General features: G+C 38.8%; 1 protein-coding gene across 11 annotated transcripts in view; it reads right to left on the reverse strand.

The window, feature by feature from the left end:
- Positions 1–24,689, reverse strand: part of DLG2 (discs large MAGUK scaffold protein 2) — a 982,781-nt gene that overhangs the window by 957,730 nt on the left and 362 nt on the right. For all 11 annotated transcript variants that reach the window (XM_071432840.1, XM_071432845.1, XM_071432843.1 and 8 more), the window contains exons 2-3: positions 23,134–24,210; positions 7,258–7,389 (exon numbers count right to left, since the gene is read on the reverse strand). In XM_071432840.1, coding sequence (XP_071288941.1) covers positions 7,258–7,389; positions 23,134–23,152 — 151 coding nt within the window. In that variant the 5' untranslated portion in view covers positions 23,153–24,210. The remainder of the gene's footprint in view (positions 1–7,257; positions 7,390–23,133; positions 24,211–24,689) is intronic.

Here is a 24,689-nt window from a genome sequence, read left to right on the forward strand (position 1 = left end):
ATCACATTAACACCCAGTAAGTCCCAAAGACTAAAGCAATTCTGAGAAATTTTTCAGTTCCCCCATTGTTGTCATCTTACTGCAGGGGTTCCATACTGTTGTCTCCTTATCACAAACATTTCATACCTTTTTGGTGTTTCTTGTGGGCAGCTCCTCAGAGCACTGACTCTTTCTTCTTCACAAAGTACCACTGACTCCAGTTCTCCTCTCAACCAGCCACCCCACTCTTTAATAGCACTCTTCTCATTGGTTACAGCTGTGGCCTGTTGAAGTCAGGCCTGTTCCTAATCTTTGATAATTGGCCCAGCTGCAACTCCTTAGTGTAGAAAGCAATCTTACCCCTATCTTTATTTTCTTATATTCTATCCCCCTACACCCTATCATTTCAGACTTCAATGAAACACAATTTGTAACATTTCAGACTTCAATGAAACACAAAGGCTGCCCAAAGAGACTGTGTGTCTCCTCCCCTGGAGATCTGCAAAAGCCATCTAAGCACAACTCTGACATGCTCTAGGGAACCCTGCTTAGGCAGGGAGGTGGGGCTAGGGGCTCTCCACTCAGGATACCAGTGGTCCATTCCAGCCTGACCCATTCTGTCAGTCTGTGAAACTCCCCTCGCTGGGTATCTTCACTCCAATCCTCTATAGCAACACGATGTCTGTCCATCTTCTTTCTCCACATGCATCCACCTGTCAGCTCTCACCAGTTAAATTTGGACCCTCTTCCCACTGTCAGTGCAACCTGATAGAAGCAAAGAGGCCTTATTTCCTCTAAAGGATCCACAGGCACCATGGGTTGGGAGGAATTGTAAGAGATTGAGAGAAATTATAATAATGCAGGAAAAATTGCATTGCCATGGAAGCAAAACCAGCAGGAGGCCAAAATCCACTAGAAATCACTTACAATAGATCTGCCTTTTTTTCTTTCTTTTTAACAAGAGGTCCACTCCTTGTGACCAGACTTTCACTGGAGAATTGCAAGGGTTAGTTCCTCCAGCTGGCTGCAATCCAGCCCCCAGCTCATAAAAAAGAAAAATCACACAGCTTCAAACCATCCCAAAGATCGAGCACTACCTTTAGCTCTTTTGAGAGAGAGCACAGAATTTGCTTACTAAGAGAATTGGACTTCAAGAATAAAAGCAGCTGCAGCTGTCTTCAGGCAAAACAAAAGCTGCCCTTGAATTTCAATTTCACTTCTGCTGTAATTTATGCTGCAACAAAGAAAGATGCCAGTTTGGGAAAGTAGGACTCTGTGCAGAGTAATAACAGGCTTCCCCATTGTCAGAGATGTCATTTGAGCATCTCTCAAATGTGACAGCACTGAAGAGGTTTTGCATATTTCTTTTGCTCCTCGACATTTTTAATAGTCAGGGAGGGTTTCAATATTTTTAGACAAAGCTATAGAAGAATCTATTTCTCAGTCAGGGAAAGTCTGAATATAAATCTCAGAGAATCACCCCAACACAAGATGCCAAGCAAGCAAAATCAACAGGGGTTTTATTCTTTGACTTCATGAACCATGGATGCAGGCCCTCAGGAAGAGGATGGCCTCATGTCCCTGGGCTGGACACAGGCTTGCCTACATTGGGTTAACACCTGAGGAATCCAGTGCTGTTACTGTGGTTGAAACAGCCTGACATGAAACCAGAAACCAGCTCACTGAGAGTAAGTCTAGAGAGAAATGACATAGGAGACAAGCGACCTTACATCCAGGAGCACTGCAAGTAGTTGAGCACACAGAACACACGAGGGGGATGAAAACATCTACTGAGAGAAAGCCTGGCAAGTATGAACAGGCAACACCCCCTTGTGCTTTCCTGTTGATAAGTTTCCCAGCACAGCAATTCGTTTCATGTCCTTCTGGTCCCTAAAACACTGACACAGCACTGAGTATTGAGACATGCTTCCTCCTAGGGACTGAGAAAGATGGGTAGTGGTGACAGTCACCATTGCCTCACCTCAGAAAGGTGACTGTCAAACAAGTTCTCCACTTGGATTTCCTCAATACTAGCAGCTTTATCAGGAACCTCATGGAATTAGACATTGCCTTGTTGTTTGTGGTGCTATGAATGTTAAATGTCTGCTCAAAGAAAAAAGTACAAAAGAGGTCTTGGTGGTTGTGAAGAAAAGCCTGAAAATATGATAGCAGTGTTTCTTAAAGACAGATCACAGGAGCGGACAGTAACAACCTTCAGTATTGAATAGCTTATTCCTATGCCTTTTGTGCAAATCTCAGCACTACCATGTATGACCAGCATTCTATTTTTGCATTTTCTGGCCTCTCAAACTCTTCTTCACACTACTTTGGTACAGGCCCCCTCTCCAGCCCAGCACTGTGATGCAGGTCTGCTTTTCTTATCTTGTGCCCTGCTTTTCATACATCTATGTTCCCCAGTCCTGACCCACCTCCTTCCCCCTCTTCTCAAATTTCATTAACAACTTTCTCCTTAAACACAACATGCCTAAACAAATCCCTTGCCCTTGCCTTAACCACTCATCTCCTATAATTTCCTCTTCCCACTATATGGTCAACAGTATCATTATTCTTCTCAGCATTAAAGCCTCTGTAATGTGGGGGCTATTTTTCATCATTATTCTTAGTTGACATACCTGGCTATGCCTATCAAAATCTTCCTCATTTTTCATTCTTAGAGTTTTCTTTTTATGACAGTGACATGTTCCAACATTCCATCATTACTCCTATGACAGGTTCCTCTCCAGTTTTTTTCATATCTAAACTATCCAGAAATTTAACCATGGCCCTAAGTGCAAGAGAAATGTCATTCCCAGCTCACAACTTTGTAGACACTGAGGTCAATCAAAGTAAGACAAATCCATAGGAAATCAAGCTCTTAGCTTGCTTCATGCTAGCTATAATAAATACTTGCATTTCTCAAGGAATACACTATTTTTAATAGATACATATGTCTTAAAATAATTAAACTAAAGGGAAACTTGCTTTGGATCTCTGAAATGTCCTCTTTATATATTCACTCTGTCCTAGGCACCTTCCAGTAACATGGAAGAATGCAAGATTTAACTCTATCTCTGGAATTTTGGACACTATTGTAATACAATTGAATTATACTTCCACTTCCATTTATACAATCTTTTAACAGAAGAGTATTATGAGATCACAGAAAAATCATCTGAGTTCCTTTTTGACTTGGTTTAAGACATGATCACTCTTAAAAAGGATTGTTATAACAAGGTTTATTTAAAAGTGAGCTGGATGAGGAACAGAGTCTAAAAAAACCAGCCTACTGGAAATGTAACACTGTATCCTAAGTCTCTAAGTGCAGGCAGTGACACAGATGATGAGTAAATTGTGCAATAGTAATGCTTGCTACAGCAATTTTTAAGATGAGCAGTTTCAGAACATCCGCCCTATTTTGAAAAAATGATACAATAACATTAAAAAAATGCATATTTTAATTAGAAATATGGCATTTTAAAATTCAGGCAAAGTTACGCAAGCATGAAAAAAACCACGAGACATGGTTTCAGATTCCACAGGAAATACGTCACTGACTGCAGATTGGGTTTATCCGAATTTTAGAAAAACCTATGGAGATTAGTTTTTACCTAATACTGCATAAGATGATTATAGTTATTTGTGGCACTTTAATTCCTTCTAGAAACAAAATGATGTTTTATAGAGATGTATCTACAAAAAAAAACCCCAAACAACCCTGACATAAACCTCTTTTATCCACTCTCATTCTACAGAGCCACCCTCTAAGCTGTGGAATCATGCACTTTTCTTAATGAAATGAAGGCTAGACAAATATATAGCAGAGGTTTCACCATAAATTGTACTAAACTATGTACTGCATTATTAAAATTTATTAAGTTTCCTAAAGAACAGAACTGGAACGAAAAAATTTTGGTTGCTCTAACACATCCAGATGACTATTATTACTCTCTTTCATGATTTCCCTTTTTTATTTCAGCACGATGTCTCCAAAATGCCCCATTATGAGATAATCCCAACAAATGAGACCTTTGGATTTTTGGAGGTTTCATTTCCTCTTCCTTTTAAAAATGTTCACATTAGCACATGTGGTACAATTTAAGAGAACCTTGTGATTTTACTATCAGCTAGCTAAGGATGAACCTACAAAAAGAAAAATCCTTAAATCCTTACAAGGTCCTAACAACAGCATAATTCCTCACTGCCCATAGAAGAGTGGGTAAAACCCTTCTGGAGAATGAAATCTACAATTAACTTAAGAGTCATGTCAATATCTAAATTCATGTTCTTCCCCTTGAAGCATGCTCCTTCTGAAGAGTTGCTCCTCCTCCCTCTTCTTAGGGCTGGATTTTCAAAGCATTGTGTTTGGGCCACTGGAGTGTAAGTGGGACTCCAGAGACTGCAGTTCCACATGTCACTTTGAAAATGTGCCTCTTAGCAACTAACTCAGCTGTCACTGAGCACGGCCACTCTAGCAAGAAGTCCAGGAACAAGAACAGCCCAAAGGGAGAAGGAAATGCTTTTAAATCCTAATTAAAATATAAAAAGACAATCCTTCAATAATCCTTCTGTAAATGACTTACAGAACTTTTCCTTATATGATTGCAGTGGCTTCTTGCATGTGTAGAATATATGCAAGAAAAATATTGAATCTTCTTCTCATGTTACCCCACTGTTCAGTAGTCCATATTTAATATTTATGAAACAAATTGAAGATAAAAATAGTCAGATGTACACTGAGAAGACAAGTTCAAAGATGGCTGAATCAAATCAGCATAATCACACAAGCATAAATTTGAGAATAAAAGGAACTAGACAATACTAGATTTGAAAACTGACTAATATTATTTTTCTTTATCTGTTCTTGTTATACTCATTTTAAGACATCCAACAGATTTTTAAAGCCTTTTGGAAGTTAACGAGAACTGAAACTTAAAAGGGCAGAGATGGTTACAATGGATAAATTTATTTGTAAAGGAATCAAAGTCCACTGAAGCTGTGGGACCTACAAAAACTGAATTTGGCACGTAATTCTATGTTAACTTTATTCCTGTTAAGAATGTGCACCTCCGCATCCAGACTAAGGGTTCTGTACAAAAATCACATTTTTCATTAGTAGTTACAGCCTAAACATTCGAAAGGTCAATCATTCTGGATAAAACCAATATTTGACAGCTATATATATTGAGAGAGAGCTTTGGAAAGCAATGAACTTTCACAGTTTGGAAATTAAGTCTCATTAAGATCAGGCACAGAAAAATAGACACTTTCAAGACCATTAGACATTCTGTAAATATAAAAGACATAGGAAGATTAGCAGTACAGTACTTAAGAAGAGAGCAGAAGCTCTGCCTTAGGTATTCCTTTGTGTGGTGGTCTGATTTATAGGTGGATAGAGAAGCTATGCCATGAACCTAAAACAGATGTTATAGAAGTGAGCGTCTTTTTAAATACTAATTATGCAAGGATCTCATTGATTGTGCAATAACATCATCTGCCACACTTGAAGTGTCTGGGATGTCTCCTCTCATGGAGGAGAGATCCCTCTTTAGTATTGTTCCAGAATCTATACCAACCAAGTAACAAACCAAATGTAATAACGAGAGACTTTGAACACGTCTCACAATTCCCAAATCTCTTCTATAAAAGGAAGCATTTAAGAAGAAAGACATCTAAAGGCCCACAAATTAAAATGCAAACTTCTGTAACACCATGCTTCTCAATCTGTTATTGTAGCAATCAAAGGATGGAAGTTGTCCTTTGGATTCAACCTTACTGTAGCTATAATCACTTTTTCATTTCTAACATGTGTAATACATCAACAGATATTGTAGTGTAGCCACACACAAAGCACACATGTTGTTAGAATTCTCTGAAGTATTCAAAGTAGTGCAGAAGTAAATGTACAGCTAATGTCACTTCTATGACTAGTGTATTTCCTCAGTACACATTTCTCTAGCCATAGTCACCTTCATAAAAACACTATGGATAGGTCCAATCTTTTTTTTTTCTCTCCTTATTTTCAAATCTATTTACAACTATTTGGTAAATTCAATTATTAATCCCTTTGCTTTTTTAAGGCATACAGAGCAATTAAAATTATGTAGAGTTCATAAAATAAAATAAAGCTAATAACCTTAAAGAAGCTAAGAAAAGTTACAAGTAAAATAGCACTAACATTAGTTAATTCCATTTGCAGGAAATGTTAGAGATTGGACATACACATTTTCTACAAATGCTACAGGAATTCCTGAAACTAGTCCCAGGCCTCCATTGTCTTCACAGTAATAATGCATTATTGATGTGCTTCCACTTTTATGACACAATCAAAATTTTTCCATAACTGCTCCTGACTGTAGCTTTGCAAGAAACACAGTTGATACCCTGGCTTCAAACAGCCATAAGTTGAAGGCATGTGTGCTTCTACAGACATAATTTGTGTTAGGAAACGCACCCTTGAGATGAGCTCCTCACACAATGTAGTTGTGTGGGAAGGAAGGGCCATGCAATGTGAGCAAGAGGGCAGAGGGAGGTAGAGCAAGGGAAATGCACAGTTGCAGTCACCACTTCCCATGACTGGCAGCTCAGGCACAGCACAAGGAACAAAGGAATGCCAAGGCAAACATATATGACCTCGATAACATTATATATAATAACTTATGGAGGTTGCTTTATACAAAGCTCCAAAACAACAAGCGCTTGATTTTAACATCATTTACAAGATGAAATGGGGATCTTCAAGTTAGTGGAAGAAAGTCTGAGTGATACACCAGCACATCTATTTGAACACAGTGACATCACATGAATGGGAACATTCTGCCAAACCATGTCCTGGAACAATTGTCTTAACTCATTTTTGAGTTTCTCTGCTGACACTTTTCACAAAAACATAATTTAAAAGACACAAAGATTTTCAATGCTACTTGGTGCCAGGGAAATCAATTAAACTTTGGCCATTTACCTGTGAAGATGGCTTCATCTTCAGCTTTGCATAAATAGTTACATCTTACTCTGATTCTGTATCTTCCATTAAATAAAACAAAACAGCAAGGTTTAGGTGTAATTATTCAATACTTTAACTTGTATTAGGTTTCTGTTACTTTCCTTCTCTGTAAGTAAAAAAATACCTTTAAAATATCAGTACAATGAGTTTCTGCTCAGAGAGCCTGTAAGGATCATCTCAACATGCTTTTCACCATAAACACAAATAAGAAAGTTACTAGGTCTGACCTAGCTCTGGACTCCAAGAGATTGCATCTAGTATTAAACATTAGTACCTACCTAGAAGTGCCTGAAACAAGCTGCTCTTAAAGATGCCCATCACCTTTCTGATGGCTTTTTTCAGTTGTTGCTCTTCTGGCTTCCGCAGTTTTTTGCAATATTCTTCCAGCAGTACTAAAGCTCGGTCAGTATCTAGATTAAAAAAAAAAACAACAAAACAAGCACAATGTCTTTATTGGCTCTGAAAGGTATCTAAGTGTTCAAATGTTAACTACACATTTTGAGAGGCACTGTTCACACATATAAGCAGCATTTACAGGAAGCCTTTATAGAATTGTAACAGTACTATGGCTCGAAAAGATCTACAAGATCATTGAGTCCAACTGTTAAATCAGCATCATCATGTTCCCCAGCAAACCACATCCCCAAGTGCCACATCCACATGCCTTTGGAACACCTCCAGGGATGGTGATGTTACTGCTTGCTGTCACTAGCTGTATATCACAAACATATGCATATGGAAAAATGATCTTTGGAATAGCATCTATAGCAAGTGCTCAACTTCCATTTATCCAAAACCATCTGGAAACTATGGGGCCTGGACCAAATTACAACTTGCAGAAGCTACAAAATTATAGACAATAACCATTATGGAAACCCATGCAGGAAAACTGGCCTTAAAACATATTCAGAGAAGACACGAAAGTGTTAGCTTTGCATCTGCAGCACTCACTTCTCTGACTGACAAATGTGTATCTGAAAGGCAGGTGTCCAAGAGTGAGGCTGGTTTTTTCTACTCCCTCAATACATAAAATTGCTATCTACCTCTTTGGTAAATGAGGCTTTGATAGCAGACTTTCATCCATGTGCTGGCTCAAAGAGAGCAATCCAGCCTTTCTGTAAGAGCCCAGAGGAGCAGAGCTCTGTTTCTCCTGCTGCTATTATCTTCATGCAGTCACTTGCCAAGAGCATGAATAGCATGCAAAATTGCATGAAATCCAAACATCACCATCTTACAGAGAAGAAAATAGAGGAACACGGAGAATCTGACCTCATCTGTCCTTCTCCCCATCCCAGTTAGATTCCAGAAATGTACATGAACATATGTATGACACGGAGATATCTGCACATGCTTTTGTAAGTGTATTGCCACCTAATTTTCAATAAGATTCCCAAATACTTAAACTCCCCCTCTCCTCCCAATTAATAATTAAAAGCAAGTGCCTCAGTCTAAACTTCTCCCATTAGAGTTCAATGCAAGTTTCATTACTAGGAGAGGGTCAGATTCCTCTGGTTAGAATAAACGCAAAGTAATGTAAAATGCTTGGAAAGGCAATAAAGATCACTTTTATTATTCTTTTTTACTAAATAATTAAAATAAAGCTCCTTTCTCACTGTATAAAGATTGACTGTCTTTGTTCAGGGTCTTTATGACATCCTGCATTATAGGCCTTGAGAAGTGACAACCAGATGAGTTCACACTGGGGCAGAGACATGACTTGGATTCTGTAACCCGATCACATTCTCAAATTTAAAAAGGGGAAAATTTTAAAAAATCATTAAAGTTTAAAAAGAGGCAATGTTTTTTCTTTCTCCTCACAGAAATTCTACCTGGTCACAAGCATTTTATCAGAGAAATTAAAAACATAATGAATAAAAAGGAATGTTATTTAAACATTTTTATATGTGCACAGACATCTGTATAGATATATAGAATCATTAAGGTTGGAAAAGACCTCCAAGATCATTGAGTCCAAGCTATGTACATATCATAGAGACAGGAAGATTAGGGAACATTTTATAACAGTCTAGCCATTATAATGGAGGAGCTCACAATTCTCTGCTTTGATCCCTGCTTGAGGGGGTCTCCAAGAGGAACTCCTTTCTAGGATAGCTGTCCTTGGGGCAGGTAAGGATTAGGCAATTGCACTTAGGACCACTTATAACCCACGCAGAGAGAGAGAGAGAGAGAGAGAGAGATCAGTTCTTTTAAGGCCACATCACAATACCTCAGCTGGGCTTCCATCAAGTCATCCAAACCAAAAGCACAGCCTTGAAACAAAGCCCTGGATGCAAGTGGGATATGGTTGGGTACAAAGAACTACTTCTACATGTAAGCTCAGCTTCTTTTGCTTTTAAAACCCCAATTACATCATATCTTTTACTGACCTCATGACCACGCCTGACCGACCTGAGACATTTGTACATTCATTGATACAATGAACCTTCTGGCCACCCTCAATAAAATAATTAGTCCATAACTAAAAGCATGGGTTGGAATCAGTAATTCACCTTCCCCCAAGTACAGATATGCATATGTAATGAATCCATGGTTACTTAAAGTGAAGCCACAGAGTGGTGGAAAACCACTGCAAAGTATCCAGTACGCTTTAAGAGTAGACTGAGAAACCAGGAAAACGGGATGTGAATGCCTCTTCCGCACCAGGGATACCACTCTCTTTCTTAGTGACTTGGTGAAGCATGCTGTCATCACCATCTTTAATCATTCTCCCCTTTTAATCATTCCTTTCCTGAAGTGTACAGTTCATATTTTAAAAAGTACAATGCCCCAAAAAGTAGTATCCTTTGGGGATAGGAGCAGTTTTCATTTTCACTTGAAATACTATTTTTCAATTCATGAAGATGCAAAGACTACTTTCGTTGCAACTTCTTGTTGTTACTACTTTTTGTTGACCCCAGAAGAGTCCTAAACTCTACTAGCAACAGAGTACAGCTCTAGTGCTAAATCTAAATCCCAGATCAAGTAATGATCTTCCTGCCTAATTTTCCTCTCTAGCTTTAATAGGATACATTAATTTTTACTCCATCCCTAAGCTCCAGCATGGAGTTGCATCCTTTTCCTGCACAATCTCACTTGGCAGCAGTGTATCTAACTTTCCAAATAACCTGCAACGTGATGGGTGATTCAATGAGGACACCCAGGCAACTCCTGACCAAGAGTTATTTCAGCAGGTCAGGGAGGGGGGCTGTGCAAACACCACTCTGGAGTACTCCTGAAAAGCCAAGAGAATTATGGAGACTACTTGAATCTCCAGTCAATTTCTCACCAGATTAGGCTTATCAAAAAAGAACTTTCCCCCTTCTTTATGAACTCTCCTGTTTATAAATTACTCAGAACTAAACTTTCATATATATTTGACAGTATTTAGCATGCTGGGGCACAATTCCTTTCAACACCAGCACAGCACATTCCTACCTCTGCACAACACAAAGCAATAGGAAATAATGTAATAAAATGGCTCAGCTGAAAAATGCTGAGTACTCTCCCCATAATAATAACCATTGTCAACACCCAGTCATACCCAACACAGATGAGGACATCCAGTAATTTTTTTCTTTTGCAGCTACAAAGCCTAAGTACTATCTGGTTGCAAGAATGGGCTGCAGCACAATACTCAAATAAGAACCATATTCCCTGCCACCCAATTAAGTGGAAGTTTCTGAATCTGAATTCCCACACATTCTTTTCATCAAGAAGAATGAGAGATTGGTGGCTTTCACGAGGGGCTGGATCACTGTATCCATTACAGTATACAATAAGCCACATCGTTAACTTATAGCAGCCAAAATAAGTCCTGTACCTCACAGAGTATATCAGAAATGCAACCAAAAAATCTTTGTCCTATGGGATCACTATTCTCCAGTACTGATACCAAAATCAAATTCAAGCAAGACAACAAATCCATTGAACACACAATTTAATATCCCGAGAGGTGGGCCTCTCTGTGGATCCTGAGTAGGTCCTTTGTCTGTGAACAAAAGAGCACTGAAAAGTCAGCATCATCTGTGCCCCATGAGGCCTGCTGGACATAGATCTAATTTTTTTTTTTACTGCTTCTTTGTATTTTATGACACTATTTTTCAATTGATCCTATTGGCTTTGAAAGGGGACTTAGATAAGAACCATTCAGAAGATAGAGTCCTACAAAAACACACTTATATTCTTACAGTCAGTGAATGCATTATTGTTTTGTTTTAATAAATCATACTCAAAACATCTTAATACAATTGTAAGAAAAAAATCTCAAGGAATAAAACAGCTTTTACAGTCCTACAGGATCTTTTCCAAGTAGTTATCAGTTAACCCAAACTCACAATTCTGTAAATTTTATTGCTTTATCACTCCACAATTTTTAAGCAGTTCAGGAATGTTTGTGGTTTATGTTACTGATCAGGGAATGGGTAATTACTACAATACAGCAAATCAGAGATATGTAATATTAACACAAAACTACAAGTAACTTTGTTTACTGGACTCTCTCAGAAAACTTTCCTTCCTCTATCAATCTAAAGTTTTTATCACACAAGGAATTACTCAATTTTTCTTCTACAGAATGAGTTTCTGCTTAACATACTCATCTATGCAAGAATCAAAGAAGATGCAAATCCTTTTCTCAGGGTTATTATACTAGATGGGATCATTACAGAATACACCACATTTAAAGTACCCCCACTGTGTAGATTTTTCTGTAAAGTTGATTTTTAAAGTTCAATAAGTAGACATTTATGCTATAGAGTAAAATAATCTGTTGAGGCAATGCTCATACATCTGATGAAACAAATACAAAAACTGTATAGAAAATTGTACAGAAAACCCAAGTTATATTTTAACAAAGCATAACTTCAGTATATCTTACAGACAAAAAATTTTCTGGGGATACTGTCAAAAAGAAATTAAGCTATACATCCAAGCACATACAGAGGAAGGTGCACTATATATCAGGAGAAATTATATTCTCACCAATAAATTCCTTTCCTAAAGCATTGTTCTTAAAATGTAAGCCACACATATGAAAGACTAAATTTGATAATTAGGCATACTTAAATTAACACTGCAATAATTTTATCATCTACTTTGCTAAAATGATGTCTCAAAATCAATTCCATCTATTTCTCAGGGTCCATATCTGAGACCTGGATTCAACTACTTAGAATACTAACCAGTACCTTGAAGCAGAATGATTCCCTTCCTCTGCTGATGCTTTCTATGCTCCCATGTTTTGCAAGCATGTTTTTAGAATCACTTTGAAACTGCATGCAGGCAAGGAGACACCGTACTCACTACAGCATTTACAGTAGAGTCCTGGCAGAACTGAAGCATCTGCAGCTCTGCTGGTGTGGACAGTTGAGTTGATTAAAAAGATTTTGTGCCATCACATGGGACTGAGGATGACACAGCCCTGCCTGCACATAGCAGGTTACACACCACACCACACCACAGGCCAGACCCCAGAAACAAATTTCTTAAATATCTCCCAGGTGTTTATGCACACCATTTATCCTTCAGATGAACTAATAGACTACACCTGAAGATAATTTAGGTTTATCCATAAACTTCAATAACTAATTAGGAACAGGTTTGACTAACAAGATTAATTGAAACTATATGAGGAAGTAAAAGTGATTCAAAAACCAGTCTCCAGGCAGCTCCGTTTTCAGTCCAGGGTTTGTTGAAGGATGATGGCTCAAACCAAAGGAGCAGATAATGGAAGCACTACATAGCTCAAGCAGATGCTTCTAAGGCCCTATATACAAATTTATGGCTTTTTTCAAGCCATTAGAGCTCCTTCTGGCTACAGTAAAATCATATAGGCTGAACTCTACTGGCCAGGACCAGTTACTGATTTTGCACTCAAATTTTTGTGCTTTGAACACCCCCAGTCTGCTGAGAGCTGCTGCTGCTTTCCTTGGGAGTAGGATCCTGCCATTCATCTCCTGCTATGAAGCAAGGTAGCTTGGAAAATGGAGAGAAAGAAATGAAAATACAATTCCAAACCCAGCAAGTTCTGCCTTGCACGTGGAAGAAATCAGACTCAGCTAGTTAATAGCACCCTGCACCAGCACAAGGGAGTATCAGGAAGCCACTGCCTCTCAGGGAACCAAGTCTACCACAGCCTCTTGCTAAGTTTAGAAATGCATTTACATTTTTTTCCTCACACTGGCATCAGAGTTTGTGAATGAAAATCTTTTTGGGGTGCAACAGGGTGGAAAAATGTCAATTTTAATGAAAAATAAGGTTTCATTGGTGAGAGACACTTAACATTAGTTGAGATCTAACCCTAACTGGATTGATAAGATGAAGGGGTGTTTTTATTTCAATTTCAATTTTTTTTCCTTTTTTTAATTGTTGTTTTTTTTTTTTTTTTTTTTTTTTTCCTAAAAGGGATTTCAATTCTCTTCTGACTTGCCAAGTCTGTTCCAGAGGTGAATTTTAAAAGAAGAAAATGCCAACACGTTTCAGGAGACACTTTACAGGTCTTTGAGAACCAGAATTGGGAAAATGTAGGGCATTGGAGCAGGAAAAGGCATGAAGAATGGTGGAGAAAAAAACACTGGACCCAAAATAGATGTGAGAAATTGAACCAGAGCACCCCAAAAGGGAGCAAGGAAGTGATCTTTGATAACTTTAGAAGAAAAAGGATCTCAAAAACTACTTTTGTTTTGGATAGTTCATGCCCTCATTTAGATGACCAAAAGAGACAGAGGAGCAAACACTGTTCCCTGCCTCCATTATTTAAAGATGTCTTGATTTGATTCTCTGGTCTGGAATTCTCAAAATATTAAAATGAGTTGTTACAGATCAGCAGGAGGGAATGCAGTAAGCACTTTCCAGGCAACCTGCCTTGGGACTGATCCAAGTCAAACCTATCAGTAACTCATTTATCTTCCCTGATCTGCACACAGAACAGCAAATACAAAGGAATAAATTCTCTAATACACAATACTCGGTACCCACAGAGGAAAAGAGCAGAAAGGCAGTTAAATTTTAGAAAGAATTTCAAGAAACAGTACACTAAGTTGGTTGAGAAAAACACAAGCTGTAAGCTCCCATGGTTCAAAGGACTTGAGAACTACTAGACAAATGATAATCATAAAATATTTACATATAAACATTAATATGAGACACAAATTAAGCAGACTGCACAGAGGAAAAGCAGACAGGGAATATGTGTAAAAACCAGAAAACTCCCAGCATCTTGGGCCCTTCATCTCTTTAAGAGGACTTTAAACAAGTATCCAGAAAATGCAGCATATGGGTTATACAACCTTGAGGAAGCATAAGGCGTGACGTATGTGACAATCACCCAGGGTGGAGAGCACTGACAACAAACAAGCAAAAGGGTTAAAAATAACAGCTCCTCAGGATATGCATGGCACATAAACCCATCTTCTGTCCTGCTAGGGAAAACAAGGGGACAGAAAAAGGACGGGGGTAATCATCGAAGGGAATACCAGGCAGGCTTGTTTCTAGGATTTCAGCTTTTAGCAACCAGGTTGGCACACAGAGGATGCCAACACATGGCCTGTAGAGATTAATCTTGGGGAAGTGGAGAGTCTGTCAAGGAATGATATTTCAAGTTGAGGTTGCATTCTGAATTGCCCTTGCTCTCCATTAATTGTAAAAAGTGTGACATCCCTGAACTAACCATAGCCTTGGTGAATTCTCTGCACAACTGCTTTCCTGCAGAACACCAATTTAGGAACAGTTCCATTGTGAAGCAGTGTTATTCTAGACCATGATGCTGTCAGCAGACAAGAAATGGGCAAGACAGACTGTAAGAACTGCTATGCAAGCAGCAATTTCTCAGAACAAGGCAGTATTACATGCCCTGGTATATGAAGGGGAAACCAGGTATCCAAATTCCAAGGAAATCTGAAGTAAGGAGGACAGGTGGGTTTGCACTGAACAGTGTTACCATGCAGTTGTGTTATTGCAGGTCCCTGTGCCCCACAGAGCTGCCACAGAGGCGCAGAAGCTGCCCATCAGTCTCCTGTTCCAGAATATTGATTTGAGCAGATACAACACAGAGGCTAAATGTTCTGATTGCTTTGAAGGGCAGGAATTGTGTTATGATGTGTCAGCTGAACTCTGAGAACAGACAGACACAGAGAGCCTGGAGGAGCCTTAGGAGATCTTCAGTTTCCTCCCTGCTGTGCAGAAGGGCCCAGGCTTACACCCAGATGGCATCCAATTGCACTGGTAACCTCCTACAACATCCATAAGATCCCTCACCATCTGACTTCAGTGCTTGAAGGTTCTCGTGGTTTTTTCCAAATACATAAAACCAATCATTTTTTGTTAAACTCAGGACAACTACTTTTCATCCAGATGTCAAAGTATAAAGCAAAGCACCATTATTCCCTTTACAGCCTCTTCTACACTTGTCGATTTGTCGTGTCCCTTCCCTGTTCAGTGTCCTTTTTCACAGTTCCAGCCTCTGCAATTTTTGTATACTTTTGACTTTCTCAAAGCCTCTTACTCTCTTTTCTGGAATTAAATTTATCTTAACACACAACCTATAAGCTCAGGCTGGACACCCAGTAATGATACAGGAACACTGACTGGTGGATGGAGCTGGACAGAAAAACCGTCAGCTTTATGAAACAACACACACAACCAACCAGGGATGTGGTGGGTTCTTTATTTTGCCTATTTGTTAAGAATCAGACTTTTTGTCTAACTTACTATAAGGACAACTAAGAAAAATTTCATATATTTATGTTGATTAGTTCAATGTAACCTTTTTGTCCGTGTATCTTCAAACTTGATTTTACAACATATAACCACACATCTGTTCTGGTAAAATGCTGCCTTCACACATTTTTTTGTTTAAAATGTAATTCTTTAAACTTGACTAACTGTACTAACACAAGGAGTAGGATAATTATATAAAGATCAGGAAGTGGCTCAGCATAAACTCACAAACTTTACTCCAGCATTTCTGTTTATCAGAAAGCATCCTGAGAACCAAGCTACATTCCTGCTTCAGAGCCCCCAGATGATTATCTGACCCCTGCAATCCCACTGATATGTCTTCTCTACTCATCCCTGCCTGTAAACTACAATTAAATATTGAAAAAATACTCAGTATTTCGTGTCTAACCTGTTAATCTTATGTATCACACTTTACATAAGGAAGAGCCCAGTGCTTATCAGGGGCTCACTCTGGGACCCGAATTCTTCCCACCACATCACTTCTCCTCAGGGGACCACAAAAGGACTTTAACAACTGCTGATATCAGCTGCTCATCACACCAGGGCCACTCCTTTTTTCCAACGAGTTCTCTTTTCCCAGATATGTTGAAGGCAATCTGGGACCTGTTCATTAACAATCCTTGCTCCAGTTTGGTGACCTGGCTACACAGGTGACCTGTTTGCATTTCAGACAACAGAATGAGCAGATTCTGGGGCCTTGAGACTCCTTCCAAAACCAGACACCCTGCAATTACAAGTAGCTTCACCTGACCTTCTTGTTTCTGCCTTTCAAGTGTCATAATGTTAAAATCTAGGTGTACAAATGTTAATGTTAAATCAACAATGCAAATATGAAGACAGAATGAAAAATGAAGCCACAAACCCTCAAAATGACATAGCACCAAATAAAAACCTCTTATTTATACAGCTGAATAAATGTAAATTGACATCTTAACAATGCAAAATTATCAGAGTGCCCTGCTTTGAAGAGCTTACAATCTAATTGAATGCACGACACAGAACTAGTGGAACTTGATGTATAGTTGCAAGAGTAAAAACCAGGAGTTGTACACTTAGTACAGCAGCTATTTTTTTTCCTTTAGAAGAACATTCAGTATCAAAATTAACATAAATGTGAAAATTGGAGTGAGACACAAAACTAAGAAAAATATGCCTATTCAGGAATAAATAACTTCCAAACTCATACAAAAGAATCATTATATTACATGAAAGAAAACAATTCAGTAACACAAATGCTTTCCAGTAATGCAAAAAAAAAAAAAATTGAATGAGATCAAATTACCTTTATTGATTAGCAAAATAGGCATTATGGTCTTACATCTTCTCACATCCATGTTGGAATTTTTAATTTCAAAGCCTTTGTATTATACTAGAATCTCCGAGTTAATTAAAAAAACCAATGTGCACCTTCAGGCAACAACATAAAATAAATTTTACACTTTGGACATTAAACAACTGGGTCTGTAGATTTGCAAACCTTGGGTTGGGGTAGTTTGGTTGGGGTTTTTTTGGTTAAAGGCAAAGCTTAGCAGACATCCATCTGCAAGGCAGTGTTAATATAGTGCTCAACACCTAGATCTGAACCAGGAGCCTGAATTATTCCACTACAGCATAATGTGAGATACACCCATAGGGTCAGGGGAGAGGAGCATCTGAAATCAGAAAAGACTGGTTTCTGCTTGTGAAACTGTAAACTGTCCAGATTCCCTCTTTCCAGGGAATGCTACCTGATCAATTCCCTGATGAATACATTTTGAAGGCAGTGTTAACCTCTTCAGCCCAAAAGTGAAGCCAGACTTAGGGACAATTGCACTGACTTGTTCTGGCAAAGTTCTGCCACCAAAATCTCTTCTAGACCACATCCAATAAAGAGCAAATATTTTCTTCACATATTTTGTATGTCGATTATTACTGCCATCACCAATTATATCAGGGCAGTCTTGCTGGCTCTTTCTGGGATGAATATGGCAGGAGAAAACATGACCTTTATTTCTATTTTTATAAAGCTGCTGTTCAGCACTGTGTTAATTCACAGTAAATACAGGAAGATACTACAGTGAAACAGACCTTAAATACTTCCAAGAAGCAGGAACCTGGTATGACCTGACCAAAATAAGCATATCTGAGTAAGGCAGATTTTCTCATTTTGCTGAAGCAGGGACTGCAAAACCATCTTTTATCACTTTTGGCCACTAGTTACAAATTCGGCTTTTTCTCCATGGTTACCCTCTGACATCTAGCTTGGCCATCTGGAACAAATTCAGAAGGAAAGAAGAGAGGATGAGCAGGAAAAAGATTATGCTTATAATGCAAGACACCATTGCTTCTACTGAGTGCAATACGCACTTAACAGGAATGGAGGAGAGGATGCACAGCTGCCTCTTGTGCTTGTACCAACACTGTGGTTGCTTCCAAGTCCAGTGACTAATAGTACAATAATTTATAACACTTTTCCCCTCCCCTAAAATAATGAATAGTGTTAATTTATAGCTCTCACAGAACACACAGTGTCAGCTCTCATAAATATCTCAGATAAGGAGATGTTATTCCACTAAAATTTATATGAGAGAATGAGACATCATCAAACTGAGGTAAGGGAGTTATAGTGTGGTTACCCTGTGTTTTGTACCCTGAGAAAATGACAATTGTCCAGAAGGCAGATCTTAGGTGTGTTAAAATGCCCTTTAGAGGTGGATCTCTCTCTCTGCTGACCAAAGCAACACTCCAGGACAAAAAGCTGGGCACCCTACCTAGGTGAGGCATATAAAATGGGATGGATCTACATGAAACATCTGAGAAGTACCAGAACAACAGCAGGGCTGAAAAAGAGCATAAATTTCACTATTCCCAGTCCAGAGTCCACTTAGCCTTGCAGTGTGCATGCATATAACAGAAGGCTTGTTCTCTATAATGCCTGCTCCTTTAGTCCTTTTGTAGGCAAAATACTTCACTGTTTCTCACAGCAGAAACAATGGCTGGAAAAAGCTCACTGCCATAAAAGCAGAGACATCTTTAAATCAAAGCTTTGTGGTGAAAACTGGCACAGTTTAGATAGTCATTTTCTGACACTTGTTTAACTCTTGGAAATCTAAAATTGTGCTTTCCAGAGTCTGTAAATTTAACTAAAATTCGCACTGATCCCATACTGAAAATAACTGTAAAAACTTAGAGGTAGTTGAAGAAAAGAAAACTTGGAGTGAAGGAATTAGCCTTTTAGCCTTATACTTATTTGAGAATTCCTATTCAGCAACTGAAAGGACAAAAATCTTCTAATACCAATTACCTCTTACAAGTAAATGAGTAAGAAAATTTCCAATATATATTGGATTTGCTGCTGTAAGATGTAAGAAGACTGAAACCACATTCGAGATTTTTGAGCACAAAAAGTTATGATCCTAAATTTAAATTTTGTTAGCTAAAAAGAAGCTTCCACCTTGAAAGAGAATTAGGGCATGAATGGGACCTAGCTTTGTCTGGTACTTTATGAACTTTTCTTTAAAAGTTCCTGCTGAGTTGTTTTTAGACCCCTTCCTTTCAACAGACCAGCCACAAAGTCAGCATTACCAGTACAAAATCCAGCATTTCATAGAGCACATCTGTCAGATTCTTCTAAATGGCCCAGAAGTTGTCCACATGGATTCAGTCTGACACATTTTAATTCTTGACGTTGATGTGCTTAATAAAACATGTCTTGGAAGGCATTTTTAATATAAAAGGAATGATGCAAAAAGTTATTCCATGACAGAATCAGACCATCCTTATAAACGGGCAACGAGGTGGGGCAAGTCAAGATGATTTTAACAGCAGCCCACAGGTTTCATCCGACTAAAGGGACAATCCCTCTCCCTTTGAGAGATGCAAAGTGGCATGAGGGCAGCACAAACCCCAGCACTCATATCTCTGACTGCCCAGACACAGCTAGATGTGCAAGGAGGATGACAGGGCTCGTCTAGAAGCACATGTGTAGCCAGGCACCCAGATGTGGGGGTTCCTGCCATCTCTGTGTGAATCACAAGCAGGGCTCCAAAACTGGAGTCTGTTCTTCATCACAGAGGAGCAAGGATTTAATTAGTTCTTTCCATCACTGTGAAAGACATAAATGAATTACAGTAACATTTTTGCTATTAACTATTCTGTTGATGAATCCAAAATATGTGCAATTACAGATCTAAATATAGTCCCTTACACTTAACAGAAATCAAGCTAAGTAACTCAGGGAGGGAGGGAGGAAGGGAGGGAGGGAGAGCAGACATCTAAACCCATGCAAAACCCTAACTCCACTTCTTCTGTATGGTAGTACAATTTTACTTTGAAGCAAAGCCTTCCTCAAGAAATTCCCTAATATTTCCATTCATAGTTCTACTCAGAAACATCCTAATTTGCAAAAGGTAAAAATTAAGCAAAAATAATGAATTTATTTACTTCTCAAAATTGTTCATCTCATTCCATCTCTAAATGGCACTGTCTAACAAATCATTCTGTAACTACAGTCAGATGCCCGTCTTGTCTGATTTAAAACTTTAAGTGTATTTCAAAATTAGAAATGAGCAAAAGCCAAATAGAAGAGCCCTGTGTTTAATTGTGCAGCAATAGTGCACCAATCCATACAATATCTCCAATATCTCATCCCATACCTATAGGGAGCACATCCAACTCCATAGTTACATAGGATACTCCATAGTCCCTTTCCAGCCTTGCTTTTTGCTGGTACTGCCAGCAAGCATGTCAACTCTGTGAATGTTCCAGGGAAGGTAAAGCCTCATTGCCCTCCACACAGAAGTGAGAAAAAAAAATACTTTCACTCTAGCACATCAGGTAGTGACACATGACCAGAACCAAGCCCTTTTTTTTTCCACATTCATAAGAAATTAAAGTTTCCTATAAGTTATATGATTTTTATTATTAAGCAAACTATTTTTTTCCTAACTATACAGGCCTGGACTTTTAAAAGCAAGATGGCAGGCATCACAGCAAGCAGCAAGGTGAAGCGTAAATTACATGAAAAGCTATGTGAAATGTGAAGACTGGTACTAGATGTGAGAGCTATTTCAAAGGTAAGTTCCCAAAATGCTTCAATTGCTCTTTAGAAAGACCCATAACCGGCCAGTGCCAAAGAAAACAGTGCTTGGCAACAACTTCCAGTGATAAATATCAGTATGTTTCAAAGCTTGTTTCACAGGTTTCTCTGTCTCCATATGATTTTAGGAGAATATTTTAATCAAATCCAAAATAGCAAAGCAGAAAGAAGTGCTGACAAGGAGAGGGATAATCCTGTCCTCAATGCTGATACTGAAATACTTCTGCACAGCCTACAAGAGAGTATCCCACGGAGATTTCTACAGATGCCCTTGATGGGCAAGATGGTAGACATGAACTCCCAAATTTTCCCCAAAAAAGGAAAATACGTCATCATCAGAAATACTAACTAGTTAGCCACAAACTGCTGTCAAAATCATCAGGCAAATAAATGGGGAAAAAAAACCCAAAAACCAAACATGGAAGAAACCCCTCAATCTCCCTAATATTCACAGAACTAACAGGCATTACTTGAAAAAATAGCAATCTTTTTAAAAACAGCAAAATACTTTGAGTTGCCAGCATGCTTTTAATTACATTTAGAAAGTTAAAGTCTATTGCATGAACTAGACAAATTAAGTCGCTCGAAATCAAAATGAGGTTGCTGATTCGCCAACATTTTTAATCCTGCCATTTACATGCTTAAATACGTTCTTAACAATACCCTTTTAATAATCAAATACATTCACACTGGCAACTTCAGTACACTGATTGATGTGCCAATTTAAAGTGCTTCAAGGGGAACATTTGGGTCTCTTGACTTTATATTTTACTGTCGCCAAAACACACATCCTTGTAACACCAAAGAAGAAAGTCAAGCCTTGGTGTACACTACGACTGAGCCCAACTGCCTGGAAACAAACAGGAAATTCAGAGATTTTTAAGGCCAGAAGGGACTGCTGCGATTGCCAATCCTATTTCTGCACAAAGGAGCCTGTAAGATTTCACCCCTAAAGTCCTGCAGCGAGTATTCGGAAACTGAATTACAGCTGAACATCTGGCACAGAAACATCCTTAGTGTAAATCATCTAAATCAGGATTAAAACTTAAATAATGAAAAGCCTCAGTTTTCCTTCTGTAAACAGGTAGGATACAGAAGCCTCCCCAGTACATCAGGGTAACACTTTTACAGCACAGAAGGATGAATTATTAAGAACAGAACTCCTCCACACACGTTTCCACCTTTACTACACATAATGCCAAATGATTCCATGAATGACAAGGCCATTCATTAAAACATTTCAGGTTTGAGATTTCATTTCTACACTGTCATTTTTAAAAACACAATCACAAAATCCCATTTATTGTTTTTTTCATTAAAATAATTCTAACAATCTGTGTGTTGTATCAGTATTTATATAGTAAGTGTTAACTCATAACTAATGAAGGATTATTCCTATACGGAAGAGAATCCAAAGTCACATTGATTACATCCTCATTTCTGTTTCTAACATTCACTTTTTGCCCTTTCCTCCACATTTTGTATCATCAGATCCAGGGATATATTAGACCCAGGCACATCTGGACAGATGAGCTGAATAAAAAAGGTTCCCATGACCCTTATACTCTATTAGCATATTCAGAAACTTTAAATCGGTGTCCAATTTGCAAGAAACCAGAAATAATCTAAAGTCTGTGAGTGTTTTCAGTGTAAGAATTTTCCTTCAAATACTTCCCAATTGTTGTTTGCTCACTGGAAGCTACATTTTCTAAAGCTGCAAACACAAACTGGAGGTGAGAAGAGGCCAAATGTGCAACTGTATTTTCTTAAATGCTGCCCTACTACAGCCTTAAAGACAGTAGTTTTATATTGTACTAAAGCATAGAAATTCAAGCTGAATAAAATGACATTAAAAAAAAAAAAAAACACATGTTCAAATCACCTTCAAAACACAGCTCTCATAACTTGGTTTTAAAATCAGCCTCGAAACTTTGTTATTTATTTATGCTGCTACTCATAGCTGATGTTTATCCGCCAAACGTGTCACAAATAGATAACAGATTAAACTGGGGTTTTCAAATTTATTAGCGTTTGTAAGAGAGGCTTCTCAGAAAATTAAACATCAAGCTTTTCTCTTGGTGCCTGTTCAAAATCTCGGACAGCTGATCTTTATTAAAAAAGCATTTGAGGCCAAATTTTATGTAAATCTTAAAGCACAGCATAAAGTTACTTTTAAAAATTATTACTTTAAGTGCACAGATTTTTCTCCCATTTTCAATGCAAAAGAAAAACGATTTCCATTCCCCATAAAAGCATTTTTAATTTGAAATGGTTAAGTACTAGAAGTCAGCAATCTAACACAATGAAGACACAATATGAGATATGAAGCTTCATAGCCCACCTTTCTTCTTGACTGGCATTCTTCTTCCTACTTCTGAATCTGGTTGCAAGCACTTATTTACAGGTACTAACGAAGTACTACTGGAACACTCTGCAAGGTCAGGAACTGACTATCTATTGCAGAACACTTTTACAGTTCAGTAAGGAAATGCAGCTTCAATCTTCATTTCTATGAATAGTTGCTGTTCCCCTGGATTGGACTTGCGACGCTCTCCACAAATAAGAAAAAAAAAAGGGGGTGAAAAAGAAGCTTTTTGATTCTTTTTAAAGAGATGCTTTCAATTTCTTTAAAATATATTTGACTCTATAAAAATACAAGAGCAAATGTTCCTTGGCAATATAAAACCTTATTATAACTCCTCTTCTGGCAGCAAAGTTTGAAAATTAAAAGATTTTATGCAATACAATTAAGGCACAGTCCATCTCTAGGCAGCTGTCTCAATACTCCACCTGTACATGCTCAAAAACATATTATTTGCAGGACAAAAACGCCCAAGTAATCCAAATAAGGAGGAAGACAAAAACAATCCAAAGCGCCTCTTTAAGCTCTTTCACTTCTTCAATTAATTTTGCTAGCTATGTATTAGGAGACTACACAGCAGACTGAAAAGATCCCTTTTTCCTCACCAGATAAGAGCCTTCAAATATCACCCTCTTACCCAACAGAAGTCACTGGGCAGACACTTTCATTTTTATTATCTGCAAGCCACCCAGCCTTACGGTCTTTAATGTCCCTCTGATCCTCCCATGTATTAAAAGAGAGGATTGAAACGAGGAAAGCAATCCCTTGACCTGGAATTATTAAAGTGACAGTGCTGCCCACTGGGCACTTGGGCAAAGCAGATTGCTTTGTACTGGAGTCATTTACTTCATGCCATTCCTTCCCTTGCACAGCAGCGGCCACCTCGTGAAAGAGGAATAAGGAGAGTTAGGAGAAGAGCTTCACAAAAGGTTCATTTTCAGAGATAATGAAGTATTAATGAAATAAAAAGCAAGCCATGTGATCAGTCCGGAGTTTCCCACTCAGAAGCGCAGCTGGTTGGCTTCAGTATCAGCCTCTCTCTCTCTCCCCCTTTTTCTGGAAAAACAAAAAGAGAAACAGAAACGGGATAGATTTTCCTCATCTACTTGGTTAAGGAGAAGTCTGAGAAAGGCGGACAAGCTCTGAGCGCTTCCCTTCCCCGCGAGGACGAGGAGCTGCGGTGCACAGGACAGGGCTTTGCCGCGCATCCTCTTCTCGGGGACACGGGACCTGTGTGTGTGAAGGGGCGGCTCTGCTCCGCTCTCTGATGCTCGCCGCTGGGATCTGTCCGTCCCCGCATCCCTCAGGGGCTGGCTCCCTTCATCCCCTCCCCACTCCACCATCCCCCAGCTCTCTGGAACCCAAAGGGGTCCGCCTGCTGCTTTCCGAGGCGAAACAAGGCACACAGGCTGTGTGAAACAAGGCACACAGGGCTGGCTGGCTCGGGGGCTGGGATGGGTGCAGGTGAACTGGCGGAGCCAGGCTGGCTTTACGGACGGAGACAATTCCCCCAGGGCTGCCGAGGAACAAGCGAC

The sequence above is a fragment of the Agelaius tricolor genome, unplaced genomic scaffold (genome assembly GCF_023055355.1).
Source record: "Agelaius tricolor isolate 1412-34295 unplaced genomic scaffold, bAgeTri1.0.p SCAF_9, whole genome shotgun sequence".
In the NCBI taxonomy this organism is placed as follows: domain Eukaryota; kingdom Metazoa; phylum Chordata; class Aves; order Passeriformes; family Icteridae; genus Agelaius; species Agelaius tricolor.